Source organism: Centruroides sculpturatus, unplaced genomic scaffold (genome assembly GCF_000671375.1).
Source record: "Centruroides sculpturatus isolate CEXI.00-Female unplaced genomic scaffold, Cexi_2.0 scaffold589, whole genome shotgun sequence".
NCBI classification, from domain to species: domain Eukaryota; kingdom Metazoa; phylum Arthropoda; class Arachnida; order Scorpiones; family Buthidae; genus Centruroides; species Centruroides sculpturatus.
The window spans coordinates 357,158-378,962 of NW_019384972.1; the positions used below are offsets into that span (position 1 = coordinate 357,158).

At 25.1% G+C, this 21,805-nt stretch overlaps 1 protein-coding gene across 1 annotated transcript in view; it reads left to right on the plus strand.

The window, feature by feature from the left end:
• Positions 1–21,805, plus strand: part of LOC111632630 (trithorax group protein osa-like) — a 155,463-nt gene that overhangs the window by 75,369 nt on the left and 58,289 nt on the right. The window contains exon 4 of the mRNA XM_023377120.1: positions 19,864–19,977. Coding sequence (XP_023232888.1) covers positions 19,864–19,977 — 114 coding nt within the window. The remainder of the gene's footprint in view (positions 1–19,863; positions 19,978–21,805) is intronic.

Consider the following 21,805-nt stretch of genomic DNA (forward strand, 5'->3'; position numbering starts at 1 on the left):
CGTTACAGTATATGTTTTACATTGTGTGTACATGTACAGTTTTGTGTGTGTTTTCAACATGTCAGGAGTGAAACGTAAACACGTTACTCTTTCATTAAATGAAAAATTAGCAGTGCTACAAAGACTGGACAAAAGGGAAGATTGTTTATTTTACTTTTTTTCTGATAATCCGACCTTTTTTGCATTCCGACCATACCCCCAGTCCCAAAGGTGACAGATTAGAGGGGTTCTACTGTACTTTTTTATTTCATTACTTGAAATATTTTTCTGGTTTCATACAATGGAAAAAAATTTTTACACGTATCATTTTTAGCACATATATTTTAATATATGTGCTAAAAATTATTTATTTTCATTAGTTATGCCAGATATATTTCAATATATCTGGCATAACTAATGAAAAAAATTAATGCAAAAGTGGAACATAAATATGTTGGATAACTTTGTGATATTAATGCACTGTAGATTTAAACATCAGTGATGTAGAATGCTTGTTCCATTTTGCATTAACTTTTTCCATTGCATAAATCAGAACTAATGAAAAACATTAAAAGTGATACGCAGAGAAAATTTTCTTTGCATACAAACTCACTATATCATTTTAAAAAGCTTTTATTGATAAAAAGTCAGCAGTGGTACATAATTTTAACAAATAGTAACTCTTATACAAGGTGCTAATTTGTACATTTTTAAAGTTTATATTAAACTATTTTTTATTACCTAAAAACATTAAATTTTTTTTTACATTTCTATTCTACTTTTTATCATTATTTTTTTGTAGGTTTAGTTTAAATTATTTTGTATATAAGACATTTTAATAATAATGTAAGAGGAAAAGTGCAAGAAATGTATTATATGAATCAAAGTCTAATTGATTTTGATCTAAAGGTTATTTTTAAAGCAAATAAAATATGTGAAAAATGAAATTTATATGAAATCAAAGTGAAACTAACTTTGATTCATATAAATTTCAGTTTTTCACAAATTGTATTCACTTGAAGTAAATTAATGTAAGGTTATTTTAACTTCTTTAAACTCTGTTATTTTAATCCTTGAAGCCTGTATTCAAAACTTCAAAATGCATATTTTGGCATTACTTCCAAAACCATTTACCAATCTTGGCACAAGCATTTAAGTTAAATGTAATGACAGTACTCATTTATAAAATTTAAAATGTTGATCCTTTTTTTATTTGATGTTTGAAATTTTAAGAACATTAGAAATCTTATACAGTATTCTTTACTGATTATCAAAATGTGATTCTCTTTTATTTTTATGCTATGGCTCTGATATATAATGATACCTAACTTTTGCATAATGTTGTCTCGACTTAATTCCTCTATTACACTTAATCGTATTATTGTTTTATATATGTATCCAACAGCTTAAATATAAAACATTAAAGATTGTAAATTTTTTCAAAGTTTATACTTATGTCTTGGCTAATAACTTTTTATAAAAATTAAAGATTGAATTTCTCTTATTGCATAATTAGATGTCTTAAAAAATAAAATTATTTAACTTTTCTGATCTTAAGTGATTCATTAAGTTATGCATACTTTGATTTATGTTTGCTTTTGATTATTTAGTTAAAATATTTTTTGATTATCATAAACTAAAACTATTTCAGTATAATTTAATTATATGTTCAGTTTATTTAGACAAAAAAATAAAATATCAGTAGAATTCAATACATAAACATAAATGAATATTGGTATAAATTTCAGTTAATTAATACGAATCTGAAAGAAAGAAATTTAAATTTGTTTAAGATTTTTAATACTGAATTTAAATGTTAAATCTATTATAATGGAAATGAATCTTTTAGGAGTTCATTAAAAGTGACAAAAATTATATAAAGAATTTTTTAAACTAATTATTGTAGATGAAGATATGATCTGTAAATTCTTGTTTGGAGGACTAATTAAATAATTACTAAAGAAGAATTTTAAACTGTTTGCTATAAAATCAAATCAGTGAAAATGATCATTTTTAATTTTAAAATATTTTATATTTATATTAACACAATAAAGGTTTCGTATTGATGTAAAATGTACAAATAACAGAAAAGATATTTTTTGAAGTAATGTATACACAAATGAAAAAAATATATATAAAATGAAATATAGAATATAACTGATGAATATGTAATACTATAATGCAACAGACTTTGTGTGGTTAATAGTAGTACTTGATAAATATAGCTATGATACTTATATCATAGCTATATTTATCAAGTACTTTTATTTTGTAATGTAACTATTTTACATTTTTTCTAGTTTCAAAAAAAAAACTTTTTATGGAATAAATATATATATTCCATAAAAATCATTAGTAACATGAATGTTTTTAAAATTTCAAATTTTTTATTTCATAGAATACCTTAAAAAACATAACATTATAAGTTTGAAGTAACTTTAGTTACAATCACCTAGAATAAAATGTAAAGTACTCTTAGTCAATGCTGTCGAGAGAGAAACTTAGCAGTTCAAATGCAACCAAATATTTGGTATGGTGACATTTTAGGACATGCATAAGACATTTCTGTAAAGAAAAAAAAATTACTATTAAATCTCACCAGTATGGCACTTATGGTGCTTTGGATCCAAAAATTTGTATGATTTTTGCTTATGGGAACATTATTGAAGACATGTTACCAATTTGATAGTCTTGAAAGACTGTATCACACTACATGTGATAAGCATCACAGAGGATCAATTACAGTTGGGTGTTGAACACACTGTTCATTACCTTCAGGTTTCACCTTTCTGAGTAGAGATTACATTGAACAATAACCTCTGCTAAAAGTCTCTGTATGGCATGAGTCTCTTGTTCAAATAAAATGTTTATTGCTTGCGGTACAAAAAATGTTATAGTGATAGGTTTAGTACTAATTTTTACTTTCCTGACTTTATTATATATAACAAAAGGAAAGTATGGCAATTTGTGAAAAATGATCCTTCAAAATTTACATTTTTGATCTTAGGACCTTAAAACATTGAGAAATGCAAAATATTTGGGGATTTTTCTATATGTATGAATGTTGATGTGTATGGGGGGGACAATTTTGTTCACTCACTTTGAAGCTTAATAAACCCTGTGTCTTTTGTTGAAAATTTCTTAAATTTTACACAGAGGTTTGTTTATAAGAGGGATTGATGCTGTTAAGTTTTGGTGGTTAAAGGTTAACAGGGTGGGAGATAAAGTAGGTTGTGTATCATATCTCGAGTAGGGTCAGACTTAATGACAATTTTACTTGTTATTAGCATTTACAATTTTTTATGAAATAATTCAAAGTTTGTTTTATAAAAAAAAAATTAAAATCAAAATTAAGCTTTTTGCCATTTTATAATAATTAAAAATATAACAAGTTGTTTATAAAATATCATAACAGATGGCACCACCAAAATTTTAAATTTACCAGGAAAGTTAAGCAACTCCTTTCTGGATATTTTTAATGAAAGTTTCTTTCACTTTGCATGTCTTCAAATGCCAGATAGGTTTGCAATTTAAACTGCTAAATATCTTTGTAGACAGTGTTGAATAGAGATACTTTAATCATGATTACACAATACATGATATTAGTGTATATTCTTGTATGATAATATTATATAAAAAATTTTGATTTATTAACTTTTTAGTAAGAAAAGAGAACCTTTTTTGAAAAATATATTTAATTTATTAAAATTGTAAATCTTAATTCTCTCATTGAATTTAAAACAAAAAATTTCACAAATTATACTTTAAAAGTTGAAAAATATGAAAGATAATATTCAATTAAAATCATATTACTTTTATAAATATAAAATAAGAATTCACTCAGTGTAGAATTTTGAAAATAACAACATAAATGACTGGAGAAGAGAATTAATTTTAATGAAAAGTAATTTGCAATAAAAGACGAAAAATGTAGATTGAACTGCATCTCATCAACAATTCAGTTTCTTCATTTTAAGAATGCTGTTCATCTCCATTAATGTGAATTTAAGTGAAAATATTATCTCAAATCTTAATTTTAATGGGAAAAATAGAATATAGTTTTTGAATTTGCAAATTAAAAGATTTCAATAAATATTACAGTTATTTGATTTTTATTTTAAATTATTTTGATTTAATTTATCAGTTTTTATGCTGTGTTTTAATTATTTAAAAAAAATTACTTATCTCTTTTTCAATGCAAATTAGAAACATTATTATTTCTGAAAATAATTTTTAGCTTTAACTTATAATGTCTAACAGCTATTTCAATTAAAATATAAATAATGTTTTTAAATGACAATATATTTATTAATGCAAATATTATTTGTAATTTTCACATATTAAATGACATACTTGTTTAAAATCATCTTATTTTATTATTATTATTATTATAACTATTACTTTAATATATATCCACACTACTTTTCACATATCTTTATAAATATTGTATGATTANTACATCAAGTAATGCTAAAACAGACCAATGACTCAAGAAATAATAAAAATTTATGGCAGTATAAATTCAACAAATTACTACAAACATTTGAAATTTCAAGTAAAGTATTTGATAACTTAGAATCACACTGGCAATATGGTTATACATTAATGATTGAATCAGCTTTCTCCCAATCTATAATTAAGGATCAAAACTCATTAATCCAGTCTAACTATCATCCATGGTACTTAAACATTTTAAATATTCCTTTAACTTCAACTATTATAACTGCAAATACCTACATGACTATAAAAAGACTATTAATTCAACTAAGACTTAATAAATATTTATTGTCAATCAATAATACTTATATAGACTGTACTAAAAACCAATGTTACTGGTGTAATTCTGAAGACTACTCTTTGATCCATTTACTTAAGGACTGTGAAAGATTAGAAAATTTCCATCAAAAATAGTATGCACAAATCAAAATCAAGATTTTAGAGTCAAATTAAGTAACCTAATGAAGAAACAAATGTATAAAATAAATAAATTCTTTAAGCAAATTACAAATGAGTTTAAAAACGATTTGATATAAAAGTATTGTAAATTAATTATTTTATTAAACAAAGCAAATTAATTGTATGTAAACGAACAAATATATGTATTACTATATGTTCAATGTATTCCTGCTAATTGTACTCAAGTAAAAAGTGTAATAGATTAATGGTTAATCAACAACTGTAAACTTTTAAACTACTCCAATATTAACCCCCTGTAACAAGGCTTGCCTTAATACAAACAAAAATATTTATTATTATTATATTATATTTCATAACTATGAGATATAAATATTAAAAGGATTATGTACATAAATTATAAATATACATGGTATCTTACAACCTTAAATATAGATACAGAAAATAAATAATAAATCTTGAAGAAAATAAAAAATTAGACATGATATCAGTACTAAAAACTAATTTCTAAATATTTCCAAAATAAATTTTATTTTCCAGCTTCAAAATTATTGTGACCAATTAAAAAATGTATCTTAGAATTCTCTAAAGAATATTCTTATTGTATTAAACCTTAAATCATTTTCTGTTTGGCATTTCATCTTGAATTATAAATTATAATATAGGTTTTTAAATTAAATTTAAAAACAAATTTTAACATTAAAAATAACTTGAAGACATGTAAACAATGCTTTGTTATAATATAAAGGAGTTTTTTGTTATACTAACAAATGAATTTTAAATAATTTAATAACATTAATCAGAATTTAACAAGATGTGCAAATTTAAATTGGAAGAGTGTGTGTATTTGTGTGTATAAAATATCAATCAACTGAAATCAACTTTAGAAATTCTAGAAATTTGAAGTTTTTACACAATTACAATTGTCTGTAATCCTATGTGATCCTATTATAGAGGTTTCTAATACATCAAATGTTTCACTGTGCTTGTACATAGTGAAGCATTTGATGCATAGTTAGAAATGTAACTTGAAGGAATTTTTCAATTTTATGATGATCTTGCTTGATCATCAAGCCAAAGATTTAAAGAGTTAAAAAAGAAAAATCTATGAAAAACAAAGCAAAATAAGTTGCTTCTTTCAAAAAAAAGAACTGTAATAAATAATTTTTGCTTGAGTGCTGTTTTTTATTTAATATTTATTTTATTAATTCTTAAGCACTTTGTACTAGAATTAAAATTAATATTTTTACTTTATTTAAGGTATTTATGTTTTTATTTTTTCCTACCATGTGTGAACATTTATCCAGAAATATTGATTATCTGAAATTGTCTGTTCCAGTTATTTCAATAATTAATGCTTTACTGTATTTTCAATTTAAAATTTTAAATACATTGGAATAATAATGAAGTAAATGGATATTCTATTATTATAAAGGATATCTATAATTATAGACCACTTTAGACTATTCTGAAGACAAAACTATTAGAGATACATTGAAAATAGAAAGAAAATTCTATGAAGACAAATGTGCCTATAGAATTTTCTGTCTTGACATGGGAAAACTATGGATGTATTTAAAAAAATAATTACAATTTTTGTTGCTAGGAGGTATAGTGGCAACACTGATGCATCAGCATCATATAACAGCAGTGGTATAAAGACATGCAAGACTATACTGCAGTCATTGTGAGAAATACACTGTAACACATTTGGTGATGAAAAGGTGATTAGTCAGTCAATGCAGTCGCCTGCCCATTACCAATCTTACAGCATGTGACTTCTGGTTATGGGGCTATTTGAAAAGTAGGGTTTTACAGATGGAATTATAGATTTATCAGAATTAAAAACACAAATTTAAAGGAAAGTGAGTCTCATTAATCCTGATGTGTTGCACTCTGCTGTTGCTAATGTGATAACTCAATTGCAATATGTGACTGAGAGTGACAGAAAGCATGTTGAACAGTTGTTTGATGCTGCTGTGTGTGGCACTATTATAAACCACTAGCAGCAAGAATTATTTTTGAATTACTTCCCATAGTTTTCCCAACATAGATTAAATTTTGTAGGCATATTTATCTCTAACAGTGTTGTCTTCAGAGTAGTCTAAAGTGGTATACTTTAATTATCAACGCGCTGTATTTATTATAAGTTTAATTTAATGTTTTAAATTATAATTTATATATTTTTAGGATTTAAATGTAAGTTATAACATCTTATTGAGCCTGAAGAAGTCTATTACATATACTGAAAAATGCTGTTTAAATGAAAATTATTTTCTTTCAATGATATGAGGACACATTTATTTTACTTAAATTTTTTTTCTTAAAACATATTATTTAACATAGAAACTATGAATCAGTACATTTATAATTCTTTATTCGACAATTATCTTAATTATTTTTATTTACAAGCTTCTAAGATTGTCTAAATAATATAAAATTTTTTTAGAATAAGAATTGATAAAAATAATTGAATTTGTAAAACTGAAAAATAAATAGATTAACATTATTTTATGTTATACTGTTAATTGAGAAAATAAAACATAGAAAAATGAAATGAATTATTGATTTTCCCAATACAACAATACACAATGTGAATTGAAACTGGTTAATATTTACTCAAGTTAATTTTATCTTTAATAAAAAGGTCACTTATGATGATTTCTAGTTTTGATTCTTTCTAAATGCTTTTTTTTTTTTAATCTATTCACTTATTATGCCAGTAAAAGTTAGTAAAGTTTATCAGGTTAATTACATTTAATTAATTTTGTAGTACTTAATAATCAAACTTTGTAGAAATTAAAGTGAATAATGAATCCTTTGCTATTATTTAACTTTCTGGAAGTTTTTATTAAATATAAAAATTCTAAAAAGTTATACAGTATATTTCAAGGTATTACTATTACAATCAAATATCTGTTTCAGTTTTTTATATTATGTTCAATCAAATATTCGATTATCAGGAAAAAGTAAATTCTGCCATATTTATTTACACATATTTAAAGATGAATGTAAATTATTTTTCATTTTGTAAATTAAAACATGAAGTATAAGAAGAAATTAAATTGGATAATTTCATTTAGACTCTAGTTTTGACAGTATTAAAAGAAATATACATATATAAAACTTAGTATAAAACACTCTTTAAACTAGACTGTAAATGACTTAGAGTAATTAACACAAAAATTTGATTTATATCTTGAAGTCTGCAATTTTCATTTGGCTTAAATCATTTATAAAGAGTTTAGGAACAGCTACACTTCAAACTAGTTGATTCTTATGACTTTAAAAAATAATTTAAGATTTAGCTTTAGATTATTAAAAAAAAAAAACCTGCTTTTCACATAAATAGTTACTGACCGCAGTTTATAACATAAAATTCAATGATGTTTACATAGTCAACATAGAATGAGATTTTTAATTTTAAGATAAGAACAAATAGATTTTATCTTAAAATAGTCTAAATGTTTATTTATTTATTGAATTGCAAGTTTTATTAAAAATTCACTTTATTTAATGAAAAGTTTTTACTGCCCTGATATTATGTATGTACAGTACATAACATTGCAAGCTAATTAAAGTTACTTATTTAATGATTTTCAACTAATGATGGTTTGATTATAATCTCTTAAGGGCAGAACATTTGATAGAATTATTAGAACATTAATAGTTTTTTTAATTTTTAGATTAATTTTTAAAAAGTTATTAGCTGTGTAATTGTTATCAAAATGTGATAATTATTAATATTTAAGTTGTAATAAATATGATATTTCACAAATGCAGAAAAATTACAGTATAAACTTTATTTTCTAAAACAAAAAGCTGATTAGAAGTAAAAATTTATTTTCTTTCTAAAAAGTTGCATTATAATTTTAATTTTGTCAGGAAAATTTATAAGAATAGAACTGTATAAATCAATTTAATTTGAAATTTGTTTTAAAAGTTTGATATCAAGTTAAATAGAAATGTCAAATTTTAATTGTGATAAGTTTTCTTGACAAAGTTATAATTGAGGAGGTTCAGAACGAAATGTTCATTTCCATTTTATTAAACTTTTTGATTGAATTGTGTTATATTTGCTGAAATCTATAGATATGTATATTTAAATCTTACCAAAATGCAATCTGTAATACATTAATTCATAATCGTAATATAATATTATACATTATATATTCAAGATATTAGTTTTTACCTTTTCCTGATAAAAGGTTTGATGGAAACGTATTGTTTTGGTCTGGACTTCCTCAATTGTAATTTAATAAACTTTTATTTAAATTTTATTTTTTAAATGTTTTACTTTTATGTTTTTGATTTTCCAACGCTATGAAATCATAAATATATTGACTTGCAATTTTTATTTGAATTTGTAACCTATTCAAATAGCATACATATTTTAATATTTATATTATAAAAGTTGAATCTAATGTGAAATTTTATGTGAGATATCTGTAAATGATTAAATATTGATAAGGAAATTATATTAAATTTTAATGTATTTATAATTATTAAATTTTGCAAATGATGTATTTTCCATAATTACATATTATTCATTCTATGAATAGTTCAAAACCTATAAATAGTATATTAAATCTTAAATAATTTATTTATTAGAATAAATAAGTTGTGTTTTAAAAATATTTATTGATCTGTTTATGATGATTATGAGTTATTTCTTTAAAAATTTAATATTTTTATTTTTAAAAATAATGAAATATCTTAAAGTTATATAAATTCTTTTGTTTTAATAACATAATTTCAATTAATTATTGTATTTTTTCAAGCTAGTTAAAATGGACAGAAAATTATATCAATTTTCTGTATTTATTCTAATTCAATAAGACCATTCAAAAATACTTAATTCTTTGAATAATTAATAATTTACTTGACATTTTACATCATTTTTTTCATGAATAAGGGTAGTACATACTCAATATCTATAAGAAAAAATTAAAATAGTATATCATCTATGCTGTTTCATAAGTATCTCTAAGAGAAGTTATTATATTAATTACACAAGTAAAACATCTGTAACATTTTAAATAAATCAGAATTTTAAGAATGAATATAAAAATTTAGTTAATTAAAAACATTAAATATAAAATTTTTTAAATTTGTTTTATTTATTGGAATACTTGAGATCTTATCTTATAAAACATTTCATACATTAAAATTTGTATAAGTTATGCTAAAACAATATATATTTACAAAATTGATTTATATGTAACAATTTCAGAATTGGGAACTGTCAATTTATTTAAGTTTTGCAAAATATTTGAAAAATATTTTTTAATGTATTTATTGATCATACAGTGAATAAATATACTATATCTTTGAAATTCTTAAATCATAAGCATAAGAGCTAAACATCAAATTTTTTTTAACTTAATAAGTAATATCATTTTTAAAGATTTTTTTTTAGTCAATATAGTAATTATTCATGATTATTATTAGCAACTATTCAGATTAATAAAATGAAAAGCTGACATAATTTGAGGTTCCATCTTGTTGTAATCATTGATCTACAAATTTAAAATATTTGGAAACTGAGAATAACAATTAGTTTTTAACAGTTTGATGTGATTCAATTTGAATTAAATTTACTGAATTATATACTTCATCATTTATCAGTCATCTGAATATTTCTGTGTATTGGGTTAGGAATATTCATTGTTATTTAATGCTAAAGATGTATTTCATATGTGAATTTATTTTGAATAGACAGATTTAGCATTAACTATATGTATGCCTAAAAATACGGCAAACACGGCCGGTATGGAGCTTTCCATCGTCTCATTGCTTGCTTCCCAGAAACATTCCAAGAGTGGTATTGTAACTATATGTAGATTTATTTCTCAAATTCTTCAATTTTACTCATTGATATATTTGTTTATTTCAAAGTTTACTTCTTCTTTAAACCACTCTTTGTTTAATTATTAAACTCTTCCTTCTTTGGTTCTGATGATGATTTTATAGGAAAAATTCTTATGCTAGTATTTTCATCAATTATCTACAGTTGAATTTTGTTGGAAATGCATTCAGATAATTTTACATCATAATACAAATGATGATAATTTCAGTTAAAATAAATATAAATAAAAACATTGAAATTATAAATAACATAAAATGAATAGTTTAATTAGCATTTTAGTTTGAATTTACATGTAAAAATTACTTGAATAACAAAATTAAGTACATTGTGGCAATTTGTTTTAAAACATCATTAATCAAAAATAAGAACAATCAACAGCTTTCAGCATTGAGTTACTGTAATAAGTTCTTAAGTCTTGTGTAATAATGTGCAATGTTATGTCAAATAAGATACTGAAAGTTCTGGAAGTTGCTTTTGTGTCCATTTTAAATTGACTCTGAGTTAAACTTGATCTGCTTTAAGTGAGTATTTGAGGATCATTATTTCAAATAAAGTAATTGGGTTATGATATTGGACAGATCATCATCATCTCTCATATCAATGAATGAATCAGTGGGTTGTATGCCTGCTGTCATCTAGTTGTAAGTTGTGTGTGTTTTTCTTTAGCAACGATTATTAACATGAGTAGAATTTAAAATTTTCAATTAAAGCTTTTAATATTCTGTTGAATTTTAAATAAGATTAATGAAGAAAAATTGAAGGGAGGAAAATGGTAGAAATAGATCAATCAAATAATAAAAATGGATGACAAAAGATTACCTAATGTCCTGATGTGGAACCTGTATGAAAATAGAGTAATAGGGCAATCAAAGAATACTTTCAAGATATGCCTTGAAAATGATATAAAAAATTGGAACATATCCTGAACTAATATTGAAAACAAAATGTTATGGAGATGTTGAGCCAAGATAATTTTGTGCTAGTGTCATGTTGGGCAACACAAAAAAACTTGAATGAATGGATTTATAGACAAATACCATCAAAAGAAAATATGAAATAATATTTAGAGTAATTGATATTTTTTCAGAAAGAAATTTTTAAAATTATTTTAAAAGTATTTTTAATTCTGTTGAAATTTGAAAACTGATGAAATTATGACAGTTATAGCTTATAATTTCTAGTAATCTAGAAAAGATGTCGCTATACATATATACACAGGATGTTGTAAGATAATTTAGTTATTTCTTTTTCTCATGTAATTTTAGACTTACAAATTTCTAAAAAAGCATTACAGTAGAACCTCGAAAACTCGGCTCTCGATAACCCGGCATCCCGGATAACTCGGCCACACCCTGGCAGGGCAAAAAAATCCTTAGTTAATTAATTTTCATCATAGACAGCTTTATAAAAGTATAAAAGCTCTCATAAAGTATTTTTCTGAGGTCTGTCTTATCAGGTAAATTACTGTACACAGTGTATTCATTAATTTTCATTTTCATGTAGTAAAGGCTCTATGCCTTCATAAAGGACGTACTTTTCCTTTGTTTAAGGGTATTTGGGCAGTTTATTCTCTGTTGTATTCTCAAGCAAACAATACATACAAGTACAGTACAATATTTTATGAGGAAACACGCATACTTATCCTTTTTTAACCCCATTCCCGATAACCCGGCATTTTCACAAACTCGGCCACCCTTCGGTCCACATTAGGCCGAGTTTTCGAGGTTCTACTGTATTTGCTATTTAAGAGTTATAGGCTTTAATTTACTTTTATCATTATATTCAAATGTAACACTTACATTGTTACAATCTTTAAATATTATTAGCCTAACTGTTTTATTTTTTTTTAATTAAGAAAGTTATTTCTTATAATATGTTTAGTACAGCAATAAAAATACATTAATTAAACATCATATAATAGAATTACACGCCCAAAAATAAATATTCCTGTTTTATGTTTTTCAAGTATACAAGATATCTCTGTATCCTTGTCTACTTTGGACTACAAGAAGGATACAAACAGAAATCAATAAAAGTACAGACATAGAAGCAAAAAGAATTAATAATACTAAGAGATGTTTGGAATTTGTCTCATAGAATATAAAGTATATTTAAGCAAATTTTTTTCTATTAGTTGCTGTTTACTTGTCATTAATTTCTTGATGGCAACATATCATTAACATATCATTCAGTGTTAGCATTATAATGAATGTTTCATCTAGTGATAACCATGTTTTATAGAAATGTTGTCAAAGCAAACAGTGACTAACTGGAAAATAAAATAAAGCACAAAATCAAATAATTGAGAAACAATCTTTATTTTCTTTTAGTGAATTGAAACAGTAGGTGCAGTATATCATTTTAGTGATTATTCTATTTTTCTTGGATTTATATCAGTCCATTTATGCAATCTAGACCTTATGCATTTATGTGGTAGATGTTTTGTTGAATTTAAAACCTGATGAGTATACAAGATGGCATAATATGGCCAGAAAAAAATCATTCAAGCCATGTTACAATTTTGCAACACACCTAAATATTGAGGAAAATAAAGTTTTTCAACAAAGAAGACAAAATTATATTAAATAGTTATAATTTTTGTGTTGTTTTGTCCATAAATAAAGAACATGGTCCAATGTGATATTTTATGCCTTTCTATTGTGGTGCTTAATGTGTTAAAATATCCTAAAATTTGGTTATGCTAAAACTGATATGGTACCAAAATTGTAAAAGAATGTTGACATTTTTGTGGATAAGATACTCTTGTATATAGACTGCAGTCTATAGCCAAGGCATCATGATACAACTTCAGAATAAAAACCAATAGAAAAGGAACAGTATCAAGAATACCATTACTTATGTCAATATCATCATGCTATGGACTATAGTCAATTGTGTGCCATTTTGGTGGTCATTTTTGCCAATTTTCACGAATGCTTTAAAATTATTACTACTTATTATCACAGAAAAACAAAATGTGATCAGAATATGTATAATTTATTTTATATCATTAGATTTTTTAAAACAGACATGTGGCAACTTTTTGGTTTTTTGACAATCATTTGGTGATTTTTACCAACAATCAGCACTTTTGTGACTGCTGATTGAAAATATCTGACAATTCTATATCCTTCACATATTTAGCCATTTGTTACAATACCTTGGTTTTTCATGTATTAATTAATTACTCTTGTGCATAGCTGCGGGCAATGAATTTTAAGAATATGACCTTGTACAGGCCATGGCCTATAGTCAAGGTTTTAGGGTAGTAACAATGCAACCATTGTAATATTTAGTTTATTTTTCTATTATATTCCAAATTTATATCTTTTAAATGATAAATGGTAAAAATCAAACCTTAAAAATTTAAAAATAAAATTAAATTTGCACAAGAGGAATACTTTGCTAAATTATCTTGTAACAGTTTGCAAAGCATACATTGTACATAACTAGTCAAATGAATTCATGTTACTAAATTCACTCAGTAAAAGTTTTTACTTGATTTTTAGTTTAGGAAGTATTTCTTCCTAATTAAAAAAAAAATGATGATGATAAATATATTACATAAGAATAGAATATTTTTGAATATGTTAATAATGTGTGTAAAAAAAACTATTAAAACTTCATAATGTTTTAAAATGATCATATATATTAAAAAGATATTTAAGATTACTGTAAGAATAATAAAGACTTATAGAAAACCATGTAACTGGTGTTTCAGAATTTTCATTTACTTTGGTATGTAAAAAATTTAAAGATAATCTTATATAATGCTTAACAGATTATTCATTTTTATTATTTAAAAAAGAAACTATTGCATATATAGTTTATCTTTGTTAAGAAAAATTAATAGCTTGTCACTTTTANTTATCTGTTTCTCTTAATGGAAAGACTAAATTTATTGGTTTTAATAAAAATGTGACACTTCCGTGTTGCGGTGTTATTGACAGCGATTTGTTAAATTTCAGACGTGCTCGCTAGTACTTTCAACAGTTTTTAAGCTATTCAAAATAATAGGAAATATATTACCAAATCAACAAAGATGATAAAGGAACTGGTAATAGGTTTAAATAAACTATCTTTGAATTAACAATATAATTGTTAATTGTCATATATAATTTATGCAATCTCTCATTGCTTGAGAAGTGATATACTATATGCTTTCATTGTTTATGCTGTATTAGTATTCTAAAAGTATTTTTATATATCAATAACTTGTAGGGATTTGGATGGGTTTGATCAGTTGCTGGAATTTTGGGATAGTTTTCCAGAAGTTAAGTTTTAATCTATCATATTAGTAGTTACTCTGTTATCTTTGAAATGCACTAGTATAATTTAAATTTATGAAATTCTTTTTGTGATGATATTTACTATTGTACTGCTATAAATTTAGAATATTAGGGCAAAAATAGATTAAGTATAACAGTAATTTTACTTAATATGAAATTTTAATTATTAGAAAAAATTGTTAAGTAAAACTTAATTTTCATTAAAATATGTCATCTTATTTTTTGGAATATTTAATTATTATAGAAAAATATCAATGCTTTTATTTATTTCTCCTCTTCAGGAATTAAATTAAAATAATATTGAAGTTCTTTCTGTACATTGAGGATTTATAGTTGATTTTCAATATTTAATAATTAGATCATCAATACTTTTGAAAACATTTAGGATTTTTATGTAATTAAATTCACTAGTGAAGCAATTTAACTTCGTTTTAAATTAAATGCTAGAATTTTGTTAATGCTTCTCACCATCTTATTTGAAACAAAGAATGGAAACTGTTTCACTAATAATTTTATAATTAAGTTGCAGATTCAATATGTAACATTCATAATTCTGCAAAAAGAAAACATCTATTTGGGTTAAATATTTTCTTTCACAGAATAATAATTCAGTTTTTGCTCTCTTTTCATTATTGTTCCCTTCTTTGTGACTTATCATGAACCAGAGGATGCACTATAATACTAAAAATGTTAGTTCTGATTTTAAAACAAATATGTCGGAGTACAACAAAATTGAATCCTTTAGTATTAGGAATAAAACCCAAGACGGGAAATCCTTATTAGTTCAAAGTTTGATTTATTCAAGATTTAGATATTTATGTATAATATGCCAAATGCCATGTAACTGATGTAATTTGTTAAGCAAACAATATGGTAATATATACAGAATGCTATTTTTGTTAATTAATAATTAACAATAATATAAAAAAACTGCAGTAAAAATTACAAATCTGGTGAGAACCTCACAGGTTGCCAGATAGATTTTTAAAAAGGTTAAGCAGAATTCCTCGAAATGTGTCCCAATTATTTTTAAATTAGCCTTAAATATAGTAACTCATCCAAATGTAGTAGTCTAGAGCCCTACAAATATGTCACTCTGCTACTTGTAGCCCAATCTTGCAGTCCCAAAATCCAGCCATATTTTAGAGATAAGAAGGGGAAAAGTGTACTCCATGAGTAAAGTGACATTCAAAAATGTGTTACTGTAAAAGCAAAACCTTAATGACTAGATTAGAATTTTTCTTTGTCTATTGTTCTCTTATGGTGTGGAGGCACTTCTCTCTAATTGAATGAATTAACATAAGCACATCACAGTTCAAACAGATTTTTCACTTAGAATTATGAAGTAGCCATATTTTGAATTAACCAAATTCCTTAACATGTAAATCTTTATCTCTGTGGCCAGACAAAAGTACAGTTACGAACCAATGGGATTTTGAACTATCCGAGTTTGAATTACCAAGGATTTCCTGTATAAGATTACACACTTTCTTTCTCCATCTAGATTAGAAGAGCACACTCAGAAGATAGGTGGATTCCGTACCTGTGCTTTTCTAATCCACACATTGCATAATCTTTGCCTTTGGAGGATGATCTGTTCAGCTAGGAGAAGGAAACCCAATATAATATATAAATTCCAATTTTATCAGTTATTGTAAAATTTTTGTTGTATAATTTTTTGAAATTTTGGAAGTAGAAAAATGTATCATAGGATAAAATTTCTAGATAGACCTCATAGTCAGCTGACTTGTTGAATATAAACAGAGAAAAGACATTGTTTTGAATCTAAATATTTTGGTATAGTTGCTCAGAAAAATAAATTCTTTTTGTTCCATTTGTTTGGTGGTGGTTATTTTTCAGTTGAATAGATCTATTTAAACATACATGAAACTGTATTTTATATTTATTATATTGTAAATCCATAGTTTGCAAACTATAAATATCCACTATAAGATATTATGTTACATAACTATATCATATTCTTGTATGTGTTTGTACTATACATAAAAGGTCTTTAGAGGATATGTAAGTGCATGTTCTAAAGCAGTTATTTGAATTTAACCAAAAAATTTTAAAAGCAATTATTTCTTGAATGATATTTACTGATTAAAAAGTGTTAAAAATTCATTTGTTGTTACTTTTAAAATTAATGAAATATATAAATATTTAATTAAAAAATGTGAAATGAACATAATTACTGAAAAATAAATTCATATACATTAGTGGAAGTTTAATTTATTGATAGTTTCATGAATGAATTAAACCTCATTCATGAAACTATCAATAATTACCACTTCAAAAACAGGAAGTATTTATATAAGTGAAGTCAAACACCCAAAACCAGCACAAATTAATTCTTAATAGTAACTTTATTAATGTTTTCATCTGTTTGTAACAGACCTCTTCAGGTAAAATACCTATAATACAGAACCAAACAAACAGATTAAATTTGAATACAAATTTGACTTAAAAGAATAATTAAACTAAAATGAAGTAACCAATAAATAAGTTCATAACTTGTTACAGTATTTAGATTTATTCATGTGTTTTTAAACAAATATTGTTTGAACATCTCAGTAATTCTAAACTTAAATCAATACATTATAATTTTTTCAAACATGTTTTCTTAATAACTATTAGAAAATAAAAAGCATATATTCTAGGTTTCTTATACATATATTTAAATAATTGCTGCTTGAAGTTTATAGAGTATTCACTAAATATAGTAAACCTCTTCAAGGATCATTTCCAAAATGTTGGAAAATTGGTCATCTCAAGGAATGGTCTGTACTAGATCATAGTACCTTTAGTAATGTAGCGTAACATTACATAGTGGTATTAATTGATTAATACTATATTGCAATAAAATTTATTTATTAGTATATCACATGCAATTCTGTGTACTATATATGAAAATGTAATGCATACAGTCGTAAATGTTTGATTTTTAAAATAGTCTGAAATGGAAATATGCTTTCTGTTTTAACTTTTCTAATGAGATGGTGCCTTTAATATTTTTTTCTATTTGGTCAAACAGATTCCTCTTTCAGGTTAAACAAATTCCTAAAACTGTTCAAATCTGTCTCAAATTTTTCATTGCCAATTAACATTTTATCTGTTTCTCTTAATGGAAAGACTAAATTTATTGGTTTTAATAAAAATGTGACACTTCCGTGTTGCAGTGTTATTGACAGCGATTTGTTAAATTTCAGACGTGCTCGCTAGTACTTTCAACAGTTTACAACCATCGTCTTCAGGCGAAATCGAATACCTTTGTTTTCGAATTGACAGCTTTTAACGGACTTTCCAAATTACATAATGTGCGTGGTTGGAATATAGAACAAATTAATAAAATTGAATAAATAAATATTTTTAAAGAAACCTGCTGTAATAACTTGAATGGTGCCGTGCATAGTAATGGAATAAAATCAGAACACAAAATTATAACTTGGATTGTTTAAATAAAGTTATCCATAGCTGTGGTATTTCCAATGTCGGCGTGTTACATGGCAAAGAAGCTGATATGTAAAGGTTTTCCCATATGAATATTTGCCTACGATCATTGCAATGCTTAAGTAATTTAACATGGTTCCAAAGTGGAAGATAATCTTGTTCTAGCACCTTTTTCACTAATTCTGTAGCTGGTCTATTATTTCTAATGTCTTCTTGATGTTTGAGGATGCAGGACCGTATCATTCTGGTGGTAGCTCCAATATAGATAATTTCCTCCACTGATATTGTATGTTTTAATAGAATTTTGTAAACCCCCGGGTTTTCATTTAACATGAGAATGTCTCTATCATTGCACAATGTTCTTCGTAGTGACGGTTGAGGGGTTATAGGTAATATGAAACCATGTTTCCTGAATATGCGTGTTATTTTTAGTGAGATGGTGCCCAGGTACGGTCAATAATGCCGCAACACGGAAGTGTCACATTTTTATTTCTAAATGCTGGCGTGAAGTGAACTACAATTTCATTATTGGTTTTGTTATATTATTTTATTTAATAAAAATAAATATAACATAAGAATAAAGTTAGATTAACTTGTTGAGGGTATTAACAACAAATTGTGTATATTCTGTGATAACACCAAATAGAAGAAAATAGACATTGAATTTGAAAAAAAAAGATTGTGATGAAATTTCTTCACCTAACTGAACAGTGCAGCATGCCCTACATTGTACGTATCCATGGTTTTAATTTTATCATACCATCCAGGATGACAAAACTGGTTACATCAAAGAGGGTATTTTACAGAAATGGATATTGAATCATGTAAGAAGGATTTAAAACAATAACTGTTATGGAATAAAAATTCTGTTCTGAGTAAATTGGTCCTATAAAAGTGTGGTTGGATTAAAGGGATGATCATCTGGAAAGGTTTTACTGTATATACATAATATTGTATATAGAAATGTATATTGAAAATTTTTAATCAAAATTTAAACATGTTTTTAAGCAATTTGTTAATATGTAACATACAAAATATTGTTTTACTCCAATTTTGGAGTAAAACAATATTTTTAACATACTCATATATATGTTTAACATACTCATATTTTTATATAAAAATATGAGTATGTTAAAGCTAAAGAGTATGTTAAAGCTAAAGAGTATAAAAGCTAAAGAGCAGCTATTTGTTAAGGATGCTTCTTTATTTATGAAATTCTCTATAAAAATTTTTGTTAATGTTATCTATTGCTGAAATCATTGAAGTGTGCATTTTCTTAGATATAAATTAAGTTTTGTACAATATTTATATTATATTCCCTAAATCCTAGATTTCTAATAATAATTTTTTTTAATTAAGGTTATAGTCAGCCAATGGCTCCACCAACAATGTATGGAAACAAAATGCATCAGGGCATGATGGGATCCCAAATGGGTTCTTATTCACCCAGATCTGCTGGACATTATTCTCCAGGTAAAAGAATATATATATATTTATAAATTTATTAAATCAAATAAAAACAGTCCTCTGCATAAGAAAATAAGAATAAATATAAGAATCTGCATTTTTAAGAATTTTACAATGAGTTTTCTCCTGTTAAACTAAAATGAATATATCAATGAAGTAATTTTTTAGGGATGTATAAATTACAATACTTATTCATTAAATTCTTAAAATATTAAAACACAAATTATATAAATTGGAATTAATAGTTAACAACATAATATTAACAAATATACAAAACTTTTATTCAGGATTTGGGCAACTCATCTGATAGATCTTTTATGATTTTTGTTTTTATGCATTTATTTTTATTTTAATTATCTAATTTATTGTTTGTTATTTTATTTTATATTTATTTGTGTACTTAGTTTTTGTTCATTTTAAATGTTTGTTGCCTTAAATAGCTTTTGATGTTCAAGTTTGTTTAAATTTTATATCTGAGGATCTGATATGGAATACTAAAATACAAAGTCTTTTGTCCTGATTAAAATATTTCCAACATGACTTCTATAAAGTATTAAGCATTTTTTCGGTTTAAGTGTTTCCTGTTTACAATGTTTTTATATATGATATGATATATGTCAAAAACATCAGATTAATAGCATTTTCATATAGATTTATATATATATATATATAAATGCTATTAATCTGACGACAAAAATTAAAAATAACAAAAAATTATATACTGTATATGTGGATGTACAGTACATAGGCCAGAAACTACTACGTTACTATGTTTCTAACTATGTATGGCAAAAGTTTCTGGCCTAACTATGCTTTAGATGTTATAGGTGTAAAACAATGATGTCATTTTTCAATATAGTTTCCTTGCAGTTCAACACACTTAGTACATCTTGGAATTAGTATTTCAATATTTTTGAAAAAATTGTCTGAAAGTGCTCATAAACTGCCTCCTGCAACTCTTCTTCACTTTTTCAAAAGTCTTTTTTGAGTTTTGGAAACAAATAATAATCACTAGGAGCCAGGTCAGAACTGTAGGGTGGATGGTCAAGCTCCTAAAACTCACTCATTCACAGCAGCCTTGGCAATTGCAATTGTATGCATTGGCATATTGTCTTGCAAGAGGTGAACATGATGCAAATTAAAATCAACAAGTCTAACTAAAATGGCTATTTCCAGTGACTTATGTAAATTGGTTGAAAAAATTGTTTTATTAGTCCACATACAGATGGTGTCAGAGATCACTATCATTATTTTATTCCTATCATGTCTAAAATATAGTTAGGCTGGAAACTTTTGGATCTTACCTTGTATTTGTATGTATGTACTAGAGAATATTTTTTGTCTGTCTTGCTTTAGTGATATAGAATAAATATGTAAAAATTAGTTTGTGTAAAAATTAGTTTGTGTTATTAGTATTTTGTCTAATCAGTGAACATCACATTAAGTGAACACTTTGCCGCACAGTGTTTCAAACAACTAATGTATCAAACACACTCCTGTTTTAAACAAAGATTCATTATAGTACTCTACTATAATGTATGTAATTCTATATTGCATAAACTGTTAATATTTTATTGAAAGTGTTAATTTTGGGTCAAATGTATTTACCAGTAGACCTGATATATAAAAATGGATGTGTGTGTCCCTATATTTCACTTTTCAGCCAAAACTACACATCGCACATGAATGGTGTTTGTATGTGGTAGTAGCCCCAAGTCTCCATTCGTGCACTATGGTGGTTGAGTCTTGATAGCTATAAGGGTGCGGGAGATATGAGCTTGAAAGTGGTTGAAAGTGGAAGATTTTCTATTTCGATTTTAAAAATTTTCGAATT